This window comes from Mustela erminea, chromosome 1, assembly GCF_009829155.1.
Source record: "Mustela erminea isolate mMusErm1 chromosome 1, mMusErm1.Pri, whole genome shotgun sequence".
NCBI lineage: Eukaryota > Metazoa > Chordata > Mammalia > Carnivora > Mustelidae > Mustela > Mustela erminea.
Genome location: NC_045614.1, coordinates 71,677,376 through 71,690,179, shown reverse-complemented (window position 1 = coordinate 71,690,179; position 12,804 = coordinate 71,677,376). Strand labels below are relative to the sequence as shown.

General features: G+C 42.6%; 1 protein-coding gene across 1 annotated transcript in view; it reads left to right on the top strand.

Moving 5' to 3' along the window:
* The first annotated feature begins 2,696 nt into the window (after positions 1-2,696).
* The window catches only part of LYZL4 (lysozyme like 4), a 48,582-nt gene continuing 38,474 nt past the window's right edge, over positions 2,697-12,804 (top strand). Inside the window, exons 1-2 of the mRNA XM_032314932.1 lie at positions 2,697-2,814; positions 6,849-6,932. Of these exons, the coding sequence (XP_032170823.1) occupies positions 2,793-2,814; positions 6,849-6,932 (106 nt within the window). The 5' untranslated portion in view covers positions 2,697-2,792. The remainder of the gene's footprint in view (positions 2,815-6,848; positions 6,933-12,804) is intronic.

The following is a 12,804-nucleotide window of genomic DNA, read 5'->3' as shown; positions in this document are numbered from 1 at the left end:
TGAGTCCTATGTCCTAGATGGTCTTTCAGTCACTTTTCATTAATAATGAGGATGTATCCAGTCAAGGATATTAATCAAATCCTCAGTCTTCACTTGTTCTAACATGTAGGTTTTGTTATCATTCAGACGTGGTGAGGCCAACAGATTGAGAGGCTGTCATTGAAAAGATAGTTGTGATGCTCACAGATCCCAAGTAAAGGGGACACACCATGCCGCAGGGAGCCACATGTAGAAGCACAGGGTTCAGGCTGAGGGAGTGAGGAGAAGCATGAGCAAGAGCCTTTACTGTATTTTCTGTGAGGCTGGGTAAGCAGGTTTAGAATTGGCTGGTTTGGATAATTTAAGCAGGCTCTGGGGCACAAGCGCTGTCCCTAGTTGCCTGGCACTTGGCCCTGGGGTGATTAGCTTGGTGGATAGTGGTCCATTGTGAGAGTCTGACTGAGGAGGTTGTTGTTGGGGTATGGGCTCTGGATTGGTGGGTTTGCATAGGAAAGGTATTCTTTCAAAGTCAAGACTTTTAAAAAAAAAATTTAAATGTTTAAAAAAAATTTTTAAATTTATTTTTTATTTATTTTCAGCATAACAGTATTCATTATTTTTTCACCACACCCAGTGCTCCATGCAATCCGTGCCCTCTATAATACCCATCACCTGGTACCCCAAACTCCCACCCCCCCGCTACTCCAAACCCCTCAGATTATTTTTTTAGAGTCCATAGTCTCTCATGGTTCACTTCCCCTTCCAATTTCCCTCAACTCCCTTCTCCTCTCTAACTCCCCATGTTCTCCATGCTATTTGTTATGCTCCACAAATAAGTGAAACCATATGATAATTGACTCTCTCTGCTTGACTTATTTCACTCAGCATAATCTCTTCCAGTCCCATCCATGTTGCTACAAAAGTTGGGTATTCATCCTTTCTGATGGAGGCATAATACTCCATAGTGTATGTGGACCACATCTTCCTTATCCATTCGTCCATTGAAGGGCATCTTGGTTCTTTCCACAGTTTGGCGACCGTGGCCATTGCTGTTATAAACATTGGGGTACAGATGGCCCTTCTTTTCACTACATTTGTATCTTTGGGGTAAATACCCAGGAGTGCAATTGCAGGGTCATAGGGAAGTTCTATTTTTAATTTCTTGAGGAATCGCCACACTGTTCTCCAAAGAGGCTGCACCAACTTGCATTCCCACCAACAGTGTAAGAGGGTTCCCCTTTCTCCAACACATGTTGTTTCCTGTCTTGCTAATTTTGGCCATTCTAACTGGTGTAAGGTGATATCTCAATGTGGTTTTAGTTTGAATCTCCCTGATGGCTAGTGATGATGAACATTTTTTTCATGTGTCTGATAGCCATTTGTATGTCTTCATTGGAGAAGTCTCTGTTCATATCTTCTGCCCATTTTTTGATATGATTGTCTATTTTGTGTGTGTTGAGTTTGAGGAGTTCATTATAGATCCTGGATATCAACCTTTTGTCTGTACTGTCATTTGCAAATATCTTCTCCCATTCCGTGGGTTGCCTGTTTGTTTTTTTGACTGTTTCCTTTGCTGTGCAGAAGCTTTTGATTTTGATGAAGTCCCAAAAGTTTATTTTTGCTTTTGTTTCCTTTGCCTTTGAAGACATATCTTGAAAGAAGTTGCTGTGACTGATATCGAAGAGATTGCTGCATATGTTCTCCTCTAGGATTCTGATGGATTCCTGAAAGACCCACAGCAAATATCATCCTCAATGGGAAAAAGCTTGCAGCCTTCCTGTTGAGATCAGGAACACGACAAGGATGCCCACTCTCACCACTCTTATTCAACATAGTATTAGAAGTCCTAGCAACAGCAATCAGAAAACAAAGAGAAATAAAAGGTATTCAAATTGGCAATGAAGAAGTCAAACTCTTCACAGATGGCATGATTCTTTATATGGAAAACCCAAAAGACTCCACCCCCAAACTACTAGAACTCATACAGCAATTCAGTAACATGGCAGGATACAAAGTCAATGTACAGAAATCAGTGGCTTTCTTATACACTAACAATGAAAAGACATAAAGGGAAATTAAAGAATTGATTACATTTACTATAGCACCAAGAACCATAAGATTACCTGGGAATAAACCTAACCAAAGAGGTAAAGGATCTGTACTTGAGGAACTACAGAACACTCATGAAAGAAATTGAAGAAGACAGAAAAAGATGGAAGACCATTCCATGCTCTTGGATCGGAAGAATAAACATTGTTAAAATGTCTATACTGCCTGGAGCAATCTATACTTTTAATGCCATTCCGATCAAAATTCCACCGGTATTCTTCAAAGAGCTGGAGCAAATAATCCAAAAATTTGTATGGAATCAGAAGAGACCCCGAATCGCTAAGGAAATGTTGAAAAACAAAAATAAAACAGGTGGCATCACGTTACCTGATTTCAAGCTTTACTACAAAGCTGTGATCACCAAGACAGCATGGTACTGGCATAAAAACAGACACATAGACCAGTGGAACAGAGTAGAGAGCCCAGATATGGACCCTCAACTCTATAATAATCTTTGACAAATAATCTTTGACAGAGCAGGAAAAAATATACAGTGGAAAAAAGACAGTCTCTTCAATAAATTGTGCTAGGAAATCTGGGCAGCTATATGAAGAAGAATGAAACTCGACCATTCTCTTACACTGTACACAAAGATAAACTTTTTTTTTTTAACTATCTCTAAGAATTGGCTAGCCCTGGCTGTCCCTCCAGGGTCAGCAAAGCCCCCAAATGTCAAAACACCAAAAAATACAGACTACGAAGAGATGACTAACACATCACTTAAAGGTAAGACTTCTCTCCATGCTGAGACCTGAGGTTGGCAGCTATCTCCCACTGGGAAGGAGAAGTGACTTCTGTTCTTCTCTTACCCTCCTCTCTCCCACATGCAAGCTGCTGTTTGAGACTCCACCAAGGTGTAGTGCATGGAGCTAGGATAGCCAAGTTGATTCCAAGTGCCACCATCAGTCTGCCCCTTTTCACAGCTCTCATCCTGGGAGGGCTTAGTCCACCCAGCTGAACACTTGAGCAAGACTTAACATGGCTCACATCTGGTACAAATCTGGTACACATGGCCTTGATTGCCTGGGCAGGAGTACAACCCTAGGCCATGTTACCCCCATGGCAGAGAACCCAGAAGAAGGCCTCCAGATGTTCCCATGGAAGCCCACTTTCGACAGACTGGAAGCAATGGAGGCACCAATCCATCCAACCCCTCAAGGTCCCAGCACAGTTTCCTGCAGAGAATTACCCCTCAAATCCTATTTTCTCACACACTCTGACCTTGTTTTCACATCTGTGATACAGTTGAGGGTTCCCACTTTCTTGGTACATCTCTGTATGGGAAGACTCATTCAGATTTCCCTGCCTCTTTGGTTGGCATCTCTGAACCTGAGGCCAGAGGAGCCCTGTCTTCACATCCCACTGAAGAGGTATCACAATCCTGCTACTGCTCAGGCTTCCTTTCCTTTTTGCCTCCTGTCCAGATAGTAAAGCTTCAAGGTTCGTAGAGCCAAGTTCCACTTTTTTAGAGAGGAATAGAATCACAAAGTAGCAAGATGCTGTTTTCCATGAATGTATGGAGAGATGTTACTTTCAGGTCCTGTGAACAAATCTGTCTGCCCAGAGCTTTCTAGAGAGGGCCAGAGCCAGAGCTAGAGAGGGACGATTGGCTCCACCCAACCTCCTTCATCCTCTTCCTTCAACATTTTTACTAAAAATACTTATTACATTGTGGGAAAGCCCCAGAAGGCTGGAGGCAGTGGTAAGATGGCGGAGGGCAGACACGTTGGAGAGAGCTCTGGAGTCACAAATCTTGGGTAGAACCGAGGTTTTTACTCAGATATTTTAACTGTTTATCTCCAGGAATCACTCAGGTCCACCTGATTTCTAGTTTGGAAGCCTGTATTTAAACTCACAAAATCAGGGACACCTTGATGGCTCAGTCAGTTAAGCTGCTGACTTTTGATTTTGGCTCAGGTCACGGTCTCGGGTTATGGAATCAAGTCCTATGCTGGGCTCCACACTCACTGTGGCATGTGCTTGGGGTTCTCTCTTCTTTCCTTCTGCCCTGCTCTGCTCCTCCTCAAATAATTTTTTTAAAAAATCTTAAAAAATAAATAAATTCACAAAAGCAGGTCTTCCTCTGTCTTCCTACCCAGGAGTTATAGGGAAGAAAACAAGTGGGGGTTTGGAACAGAGGTATCAAAGGCCTGCCATCCCTGATAAGATATATGTCCTAAAAGTTTTCTAGTTTTTCAAAGCTTTTGTGACTTCTATCTACACACACACACACACACACACACACACACACACACACACATTCTGGCATTTGATGTTTCTGAAACCCAACCAGAGGCAGAACCTTAAACACATCTCAAGTTGTGATGATGGAAACAGTGGGCTCCCCCTGGGGTTGAGGTTCTGTAGGGCATTTCATAATAAATTTATCAAAGCCACAGGAGCCAAAGCTTTATAAATAATTCTGGCATCCTTCATTACTCATTATTTGCTGTTAGCCTATTGGGGGCAATTAGTCTCCATAGAAAGGAGAGGCTTCCCATTTACACAGTTGCATTCACAGCACTTTTATTTTTATGAACATTTCATTTCCCCAATCTCCAGATGAATTTTTGCAATGTTAGAGATTTTTTATTTATGAAAACCAAAACAGCTGTGCTCCAGCAGAACCTGGGGATTTATCCATCCACCTCGGAGTCACCTCCAGACAAATTGCACCCCCAGTGTATGCTGGGCACCGTGCCAGGAAGGGGCTGTAAAGCCCACGAGGATGTGTCCCTGGACAGGAGCTGAAAAAATTCACAGAGCTGAAATAGACAATTAGAATCCAGTGGGAAGAAAGCTGACACAGAGGCCATGAAATGCAGATGAAGATTAAGGAGCAGATACCAAGGACGGTTGGGTTTTGAAGCATGTATAGAAGTCAGACAGATACAGAAGGAAGGATTTTCCAGGCATAGGGAGCAGCATGTATGAAAGCATGGAGGTCTGGGAGCCAAGAGGATCTTACCCGCTTCTGGTGGATCCAGGGAGGCAGTAAGATCTTTGAAGGAGGAGGTTTGTGTAGTGTGTTCAGACAGAAGGGTCTTGTTCCCTGGTGTTTCTGAAAGTAGAACTATAGGACCCCTTGTACGTCAGCCATTTAGAAAATATCAAAAGCTTAAAATGTATTTTTGCCAATAATATAATCATAGCAATAAAAAAAAAATCTAAAGTAAGGAAAAGGAGCTGATGTTGAAGAAAATGAAAATCAAAACCATGCCAGGAGGTAAAAGAACAGTAGCCAGAAGAATAAGTTCTTGAATTAGATTTGGAAGTGATAATATGCATGTGCTGTATAACAGATAGTTATAAAATACATACAGATGTGCATATATATTAATATATATAAAATGCATACATATATAGTATATATTTATATTTATAGTAAGTGTAAGGGTTGTGTGTGGGTGTGTATATATATATGTATATATATATGCCATGTACATATACATGTTTTTTAAAATTAAGGTGTAAGTTACACACAGTACAATTAAACCTGATGTACTCTTACATATGTTTACACCAAGAGACAGAAGATTTCCATCACAGGAGAATGTTCCCTCATGACATTTCCTAGCCAATCTCCCCAGTCCAGAGAGCCCTTACCCCACAGGGTACTTTTGTTTGTCTTTGAACTTCACATAAAGAGAATTATACCATATGTGCTTTTTTTGTGTCTTGTTTGTTTGGCTCAACACAATGCTCGTGAGGTTCCATGATCTTGCTGGAATCTTGGTGGTTTATTCTTTTTTACTGCTGGGTAGTATTCCATTGTATGAGTACACAAGTCTGGTTATCCATTCTCCTATTGATGGACATCTGGGTTGTTTCCAGTTTTGGGTTGTTGTGAATAAACATGCTACAAACATTTCTGTATGTGTTTTTTGGACATGTGCTCATTTCTTTTAGTTGTGTGCTTAGTTGTGGAGTGGCAGTCTGAAGTCGTTACACCAGTTCACATTTCCATCAGCATTGAATGACAGTGAACCATATTTTTAAGATGGATAATTCAGCTTCAAATAAGTATACCTGTACACTTATAGTTTGGAAGACTTGCTAAAGGACCATAAGTCTGAAAGTCAGCGTCCTGGGTCTGAAGTTCTCACCCTGCCACCCAGATGATCACCTCATTATCCTGTGTCTTCTTTTCATTTCTTTTTTAAAAATTATGTTATGTTAGTCACCATACAGTACTTCATTAGTTTTTGATGTAGTGTTCCATGATTCATTGTTTATTTATAACACCCAGTGCTCGTTGCAATACATGTCCTCTTTAATACCCACCCCCATCCCCTTTGAAACCTTTGGTTTGATTCCTGGAGTCCACAGTCTCTCATGGTTCATCTCCCCCTCCTTCATTTTTCCCTTCTTCTCCTAATGTCCTCTGTGCTATTCCTTATGTTCCTCAAATAAGTGAAACGATATAATTGACTTTCTCTGCTTGACTTACTTCACTCAGCATAATACCCTCCAATTCCAACCATGTTGATACAAAGGTTGGGTATTCATCCTTTCTGAAGCTGAGTAATATTCTATCATATATAGGGACCACATCTTCTTTATCCACTCATCTGCTGAAGGACATCGCGACTCCTTCCACAGTTTGGCTATTGTGGGCATTGCTGCTGCTGCTATGTCTTCATTTCTTTGTCTGTAACACAAGTGGTTTGGATGTTGATCTCCAAAGTCATTAGAATTCTGGGGGTGGCAGTATAATATTTAAATGTTTTCTCATGTTTCTCTCTGTTTTTTCCCCCCAGATCTCCTACCACTATGCCAGGGTGGCCAACAAGGCCCTTCATCTTCCCTTGCCTTCAGGGAAAGGAAGGCACAGCAGAAAATAGGTGAGAAAGTAGGTAAGACTCCTGGCTTTTTAGATCCAAAAGCCAAACCTTTGGCAGGGAGAGGGATGAGTTGAGGCCTGAGTAATCTGAGAGACTACATGATGCATAGTAGAGATTCTAGTTCCCTGCTCTGCACTGTCTCACCCCTCCACCAGCACAGATTCGCTGAAGGGGGTATGAAAAGAGTTAGAAAGCCATAAATAAATCAGTGATGTTGCTGAGAAAGGTGGTAGCAGCTTACAACAACAGCCATTTAATCCTATCTCAACTACGTAGGCTAGGAATTCAGGCAAGGCTCTGCTGGGCAATTCTTTTGTTCTATGTGGTATTAACTGGGGGTCACTCAGCAGTATTAAGCCAGTAGCTGGCTGGTCTGGAGGGTTCCAGATTGCTTCATTCACGTGGTGATGTGTCTGGCAGACTGGGCTTGCTGGGTCTGATGACTGGTGCACCTCTATAGGGGCCTCTCCAGTATGGGGGACTTGAGGCGGTTGTACTTTTTACTTGGTGGCCTAGAGCTTCCAGAAAGAGTGTTTCAAGAGGCAGGAAACTGCTAAATTCGTAAGGCCTGGGCCCATCAATTGGTAGTCATCATATTACCTTTGCTGTGATGGATTGTTGAAGGCAACCGTAGAGCCCACCCACATTCAAGAACAGGGTACACAAATCTTACTTTTTTTTTTTTTTTTAATTTATTTGTCAGAGAGAGAGCACACAGACAGACAGAGTGGCAGGCAGAGGCAGAGGGAGAAGCAGGCTCCCCGCCGAGCATGGAGCCCAATGTGGGACTCGATCCCCGGACACCGGGATCACGACCCGAGCCGAAGGCAGCCGCCTAACCAACTGAGCCACCCAGGCGTCCCACAAATCTTACTTTTAAGGAGAGGAACATCAAAAAATTTGATAACTATCTGAAATTTGCCATTGAAGGGCCTTTCTCAGGCCAAACATAGGGATCCAGAAACTTCTAAATAGGTTTGAAGGATCTGAAAGCTGATTGGTACCACTTCTGAGGTTGAGCCTGAGGAACTAGCAAGACCCAGAAAAGAGATGACTGTGTGGTGTACACATAAAGATGGGGCTTTAGAGAGAGTCCCTCGGGTCCCAGCATCGTGTGGGAGCAGAAGAGTGGACCCCTTTATGTCCCAGGAGCATGGAAGGACACTCATTAACAGAGTTGGCTCCCAAAGACTGGCAGAGACGCTTGGGGCTTGACTCTGTAGGGACTAGAATGAAAAGGCATCTGAGGACCAGATGGGATATCACGCATCTTAGTGATGCCACGTAGGTAGATGATAATGAAAAAATGGGTCACCATTTCCCCTACCATCTCCTGATACCTTGGATTTATGATGACTCCTGGAAATCAGGTATAGCCTGAAGATAGCACAATGGGGTCTTTCACAGGTTGGGTGTTTTTTATGGTTTGTCCTTGAGATCAACTCCTGTGGAGGGGAAGAGATGGAAGCAGGGCTGGACAAGGGGAGAAGCAGTCCCATTGGAGATCTCAGCCAACTCCATAGGCAGCTCTGGAGTTGGGATGGACCTTTAGATTTATTCTGAGTTGGGATAAGGGGGCTGGACCTGTACACACCTGCACTGATGGGGCATTGGATGCAGCCACAGGGGAAGGGAGCATAACCTTGGATGAGGCAGCTGCCTTCTGCTGGGCCAGTCTCTAAAGGAGCAGAGAGCTGAGACCATCTACCAGCAGCACTGCCAACAGCTGGAAAAATGCTTTCTTCTTTCCTGAAGGGAGATCTGGAAGGCATATCCCAGCAACCATTATAGAACTTATCATAGAAATGATCATGATTTATACAGTGATCAAGAAAACTACATTGCTTGCCATCTGAATTTGTGTGACTTGTGCCCCCAACATGTGAATTCCATAATTTTAAGAACAAGAGCCATATGATGTGTTACTCTGATATAAGATAGATGGTCTTCTATGTGTCTTTTAGAAAGAGGGAAAGCCCCTCATCTTCTTGCCCCACAGACAAGAACATAAAGCTAGGATCCAAGGAGCTGTTTGCCTGAACATTGCCACATGTCACGCGCAAACCAGAGGTTGTTCTTATTTTGTGTACCCCACTGAAAGGCTAGAGAGGACCTTAAAACAAGAAATCCTTACTTATGGGTTTTTCAAGCACCACAAATCGGACAGGGAAAGGGTGGAGCCTTCAACAGCTGCCTTCTGTAGTACATGAGCCCTTTGCCAAATTGTCCCAAGTTGTGAGATGTTGATCTGATGCTGGTGGCTATTTAGAACTAGAAAATATGTCGTGTCTTGGACCCCTTTACATCTTCAAAATGGGGAGACTGGCTATGGGCAGCCAGGACAGAAAATAAGCTGGATGTGAGAGTCAGATCAGCTGAATCCAGCCTGATAGATAAATCCCATAGACAGAAGCACTGGGGATCTGTGTCCAGCAAGGAAGAAAAAGGATTTCTTCCTGAGGAGGTCATTGGTCTATTGGTGCTGCTCCATAGAGCTTTCTTTGATGATGACAACGTTCTATTCTGCTCTGTGCAATATGGTGGCTATTGAAATATAGCTGGTGTGACCAAGAAAGTGAATTTTGAATTGCATTTGATTTGGTTGGTGGCTACTGCACCGGGCTGTGAGGCCTAAAGTCTTGCTCGTTCTTAAAGTATGGTCTGGAAACAGTGGTACCAGCATCACCTCGGAGACTGAGGCAGAAATACAGATTTTCAGGTCCCACTTGAGACATGTGATCCAAAATCTGCATTTTGGCAAGATTCCCCAGGGAGTTTGTGTGTCCACTAAAGATGGCTTCTAGAAGATGCCCGTCCTCCCCCAGCCTCCCATTTGATCACCCTATGATTCAATATAGAGGAGAGTGAATAGAGCATTGGAGTATATGACAAGGTCCTGGGCTTCAGAATGAAGGACTGGTTGCAACACGGGCCAGGTTTCCCCACAGGGTGCACAAGAGTGTTCTATGAGGGGGCCAATATGAGACTAGCCCCTGTGCAGATTTTGCTGAACACATCCAGGAGGGTGGCCTGAATCTATCAGCAGACCTCTGCTGCGTGCTCTACAGGGATGGGGGGGTGCTGTGATCAGAATTGTTTGGGGTGATTTTCCTCCACTCTTGAGCATTCTAAGTGGTGGGGTACAGCCTGAAAATCCTCCCCCCACCCATCTTACCAAATTCAGAATCTTCCCAACTTATTGAAAAATATTTTTTGTGCTCTTCTTTTGGATCAAACACATTTTATTTTATCTTTTGGGTCTCAGATGGTTTCTTTTCTGTTTCCCACCCCACCCCCAATTTCTACTTTAGTTCTAGCTGTCAAGACTGTTACTCCAACTCGCTCCTGCTTGTTTTAATTGCTGCCTCAAACTTTTCTTGAGGAATCCAAACCTTACTGTGATTTGCCCTCCTCCCCCACTTCCCCCCTAGGTTTGATGCTTGTCTTTTTTTTTTTTTTTTTAAGATTTAATTTATTTATTAGAGAGAGAAAACATGAGCATGGGGGAGGGGCCGATGGAGGGGCAGAAGTGGGCTTAGTCCCGGGACCTTGAGATCATGACATGAGCCAAAGGCAGAGGCTTAACTGAGATAGCCACCCAGGCGCCCTGACATCTGTCTTTTTCACCAGTCTCCTCTCAATTTGTTCTTTCTCTTGGGAATTTGTGCTTGTTTCCCTCTCCAGTTTTTAATTTTTAGAGTGGAGTATCCTAAGCCACAGAGGAAGGCGAGGAGGTGGGTTTGAGGTGGTCGTAAAGGGAGGACAGATGCAGTCAAAGCAACTGGGAGGAAAAGACTTGAGTGAAGCAGGGTTATCTAGTGGGAGCGTCCGAATAAGTTTTGCTCTCACAATCCAACTTTCCACCCTGCACCTAAATCTTCAACAAAATCTGTATTACTCACCAATGCTTGGGAGATTTTTCAACTTTTAGTTATAGGATATTTCAAACATACAGAAACAGGAGAAAACACATTATGAACCCACATGTACCACATGTTGACTGTATTCAGCAACAGTTAATATCAATATTTCCCACCCCCACCCCAGGTATTTTTGGGGGGCAAATCCCAGAAATGTAAATTTTTTACCCATAAACATTTCACAATTTATCTAATATTAGAGATTTCTTTTTAAAAACATAACCCCAATGCCATTGTTTTCTCTTGAAGTTAACAATTCCTCATTACCTACACTTAGCATTCAGATTTCTCTATTGCCTGCAATTTATTTTAGAGTTGGTTCATTTCAGTCAAGATCCAAATAAGGTCCATGTGTTTCAATTAGTTGATATATGTCTTCTAATCAGTAGGTTCCTCTTCAACCTCTCTACTCTTCCTTAGAACTCCTTTGTTGAAGGACCAAGTTGTTCACTTGTAGACCTTCTCATGGCCTAGATTTTGTTTATTGCTTCCCCAGTGTGACATATAACAGATTCCCCGGTCTCCTATATTTCTTGAAATTTGGTGGTGTGATAGAGGCTTGACTGGATTCCGGTGCCATGTTTTTGGCAAGACCACTTCATGGATGGTGATTTTTCTTTCAAGAGACCCATACTATATGGTGCTGTTTTTCAGGTGTGAGCAGTCACTAATGCCCAATGCCCACATCCGTTAGTTAGTTAGGACTTGCAAACTAGTAATATTCTAATTCCATCATCCCTTCTTCATTTATTAGCTAAAATTCTTCTATAAACAGAAATTCCTGCTCAACTTTCGGTTTCTCTGAGTTACAGTGTGTGCAGAAGAAGCCTGATACACGTTTGATTCTTTCTCTTTATTAATTTTCAAAAAAGAAAGCAGGGACCCTGGTACTTAGGAGTTTATTTTATTTTTTTTTAAAGATTTTATTTATTTATCAGAGAGAGAGAAGGGGAGAGAACGAGCACAGGCAGACAGAAGCAGAGGGAGAAGCAGGCTCGCTGCCAAGCAAGGAGCCTGATGTGGGACTCGATCATGAGTCAGGACGCCGGGATCATGACCTGAGCCGAAGGCAGCTGCTCAACCAACTGAGCCACCCAGGCGTCCCCTTGGGAGTTTATTTTTGTGGATAGCAAATAGTTGAACCTGACCTGTGCAGGGGGAGGCTGGAAACTTTTAATTCTCTTAGTAGCTTTGAAGAAGGGATGTTAATATACTCATTTTTACAGATCAAGAAAAGGAGACTCCGTGGTGGCCCAAGCTAGTGAGTGGAGGATCTGGGATTTTATCCCGGGTCTGCTCGTTTGCAGAGACCAAAATCCTTACTGCGTGGCACAGTCCTTTTTATAGGACTGTGGGGAATTCACCCAAACCTGGGATTGAGCTGGCAGAAGTCTCTTTCTGTTCTGGCTTGCTAGAAATCAACATTCTGCAGACTGAAAAATGACATGTATCCATAAGATCTAAGAATAACCTTTCTTCAAGTTGCATTTAACCACAATTATAGCAATGAATTGTTTGATTTCAGAATACTTGTGTTGTTAAGCAGTTTCCCAAAGGTTGAACCCTAAGCTAGGCTGCTTTAATAAGATTCATATATTTATTGTGATAGGATATGATATCATGATTTGCAGTTCTGTGTTCAGTGACAAACATCACTGTACATGGAAGTGAAGGAAACCTATGTTGGAAGGGGTTTATTTATAAAGGAGTTTCGGAAAAGCTGAGGATTAAATGTAGGAATAAAGAGATTTACTGAAACTTAAGGCCAACCTTGGGTCATAAATAGCATTTGTGCAGTGACATTGTTTGTTTAATTGGAAGTTATATGGAGAACCATCAAAATAACCTGTGAATTAATGAAGATTATCTGTCAGAGTGCATTCTGCTGCATGGGGCTCAAACTGGTTTAAGCATGGGCTTACAGGATTTATTTCCTAAACCATCCAGAGATA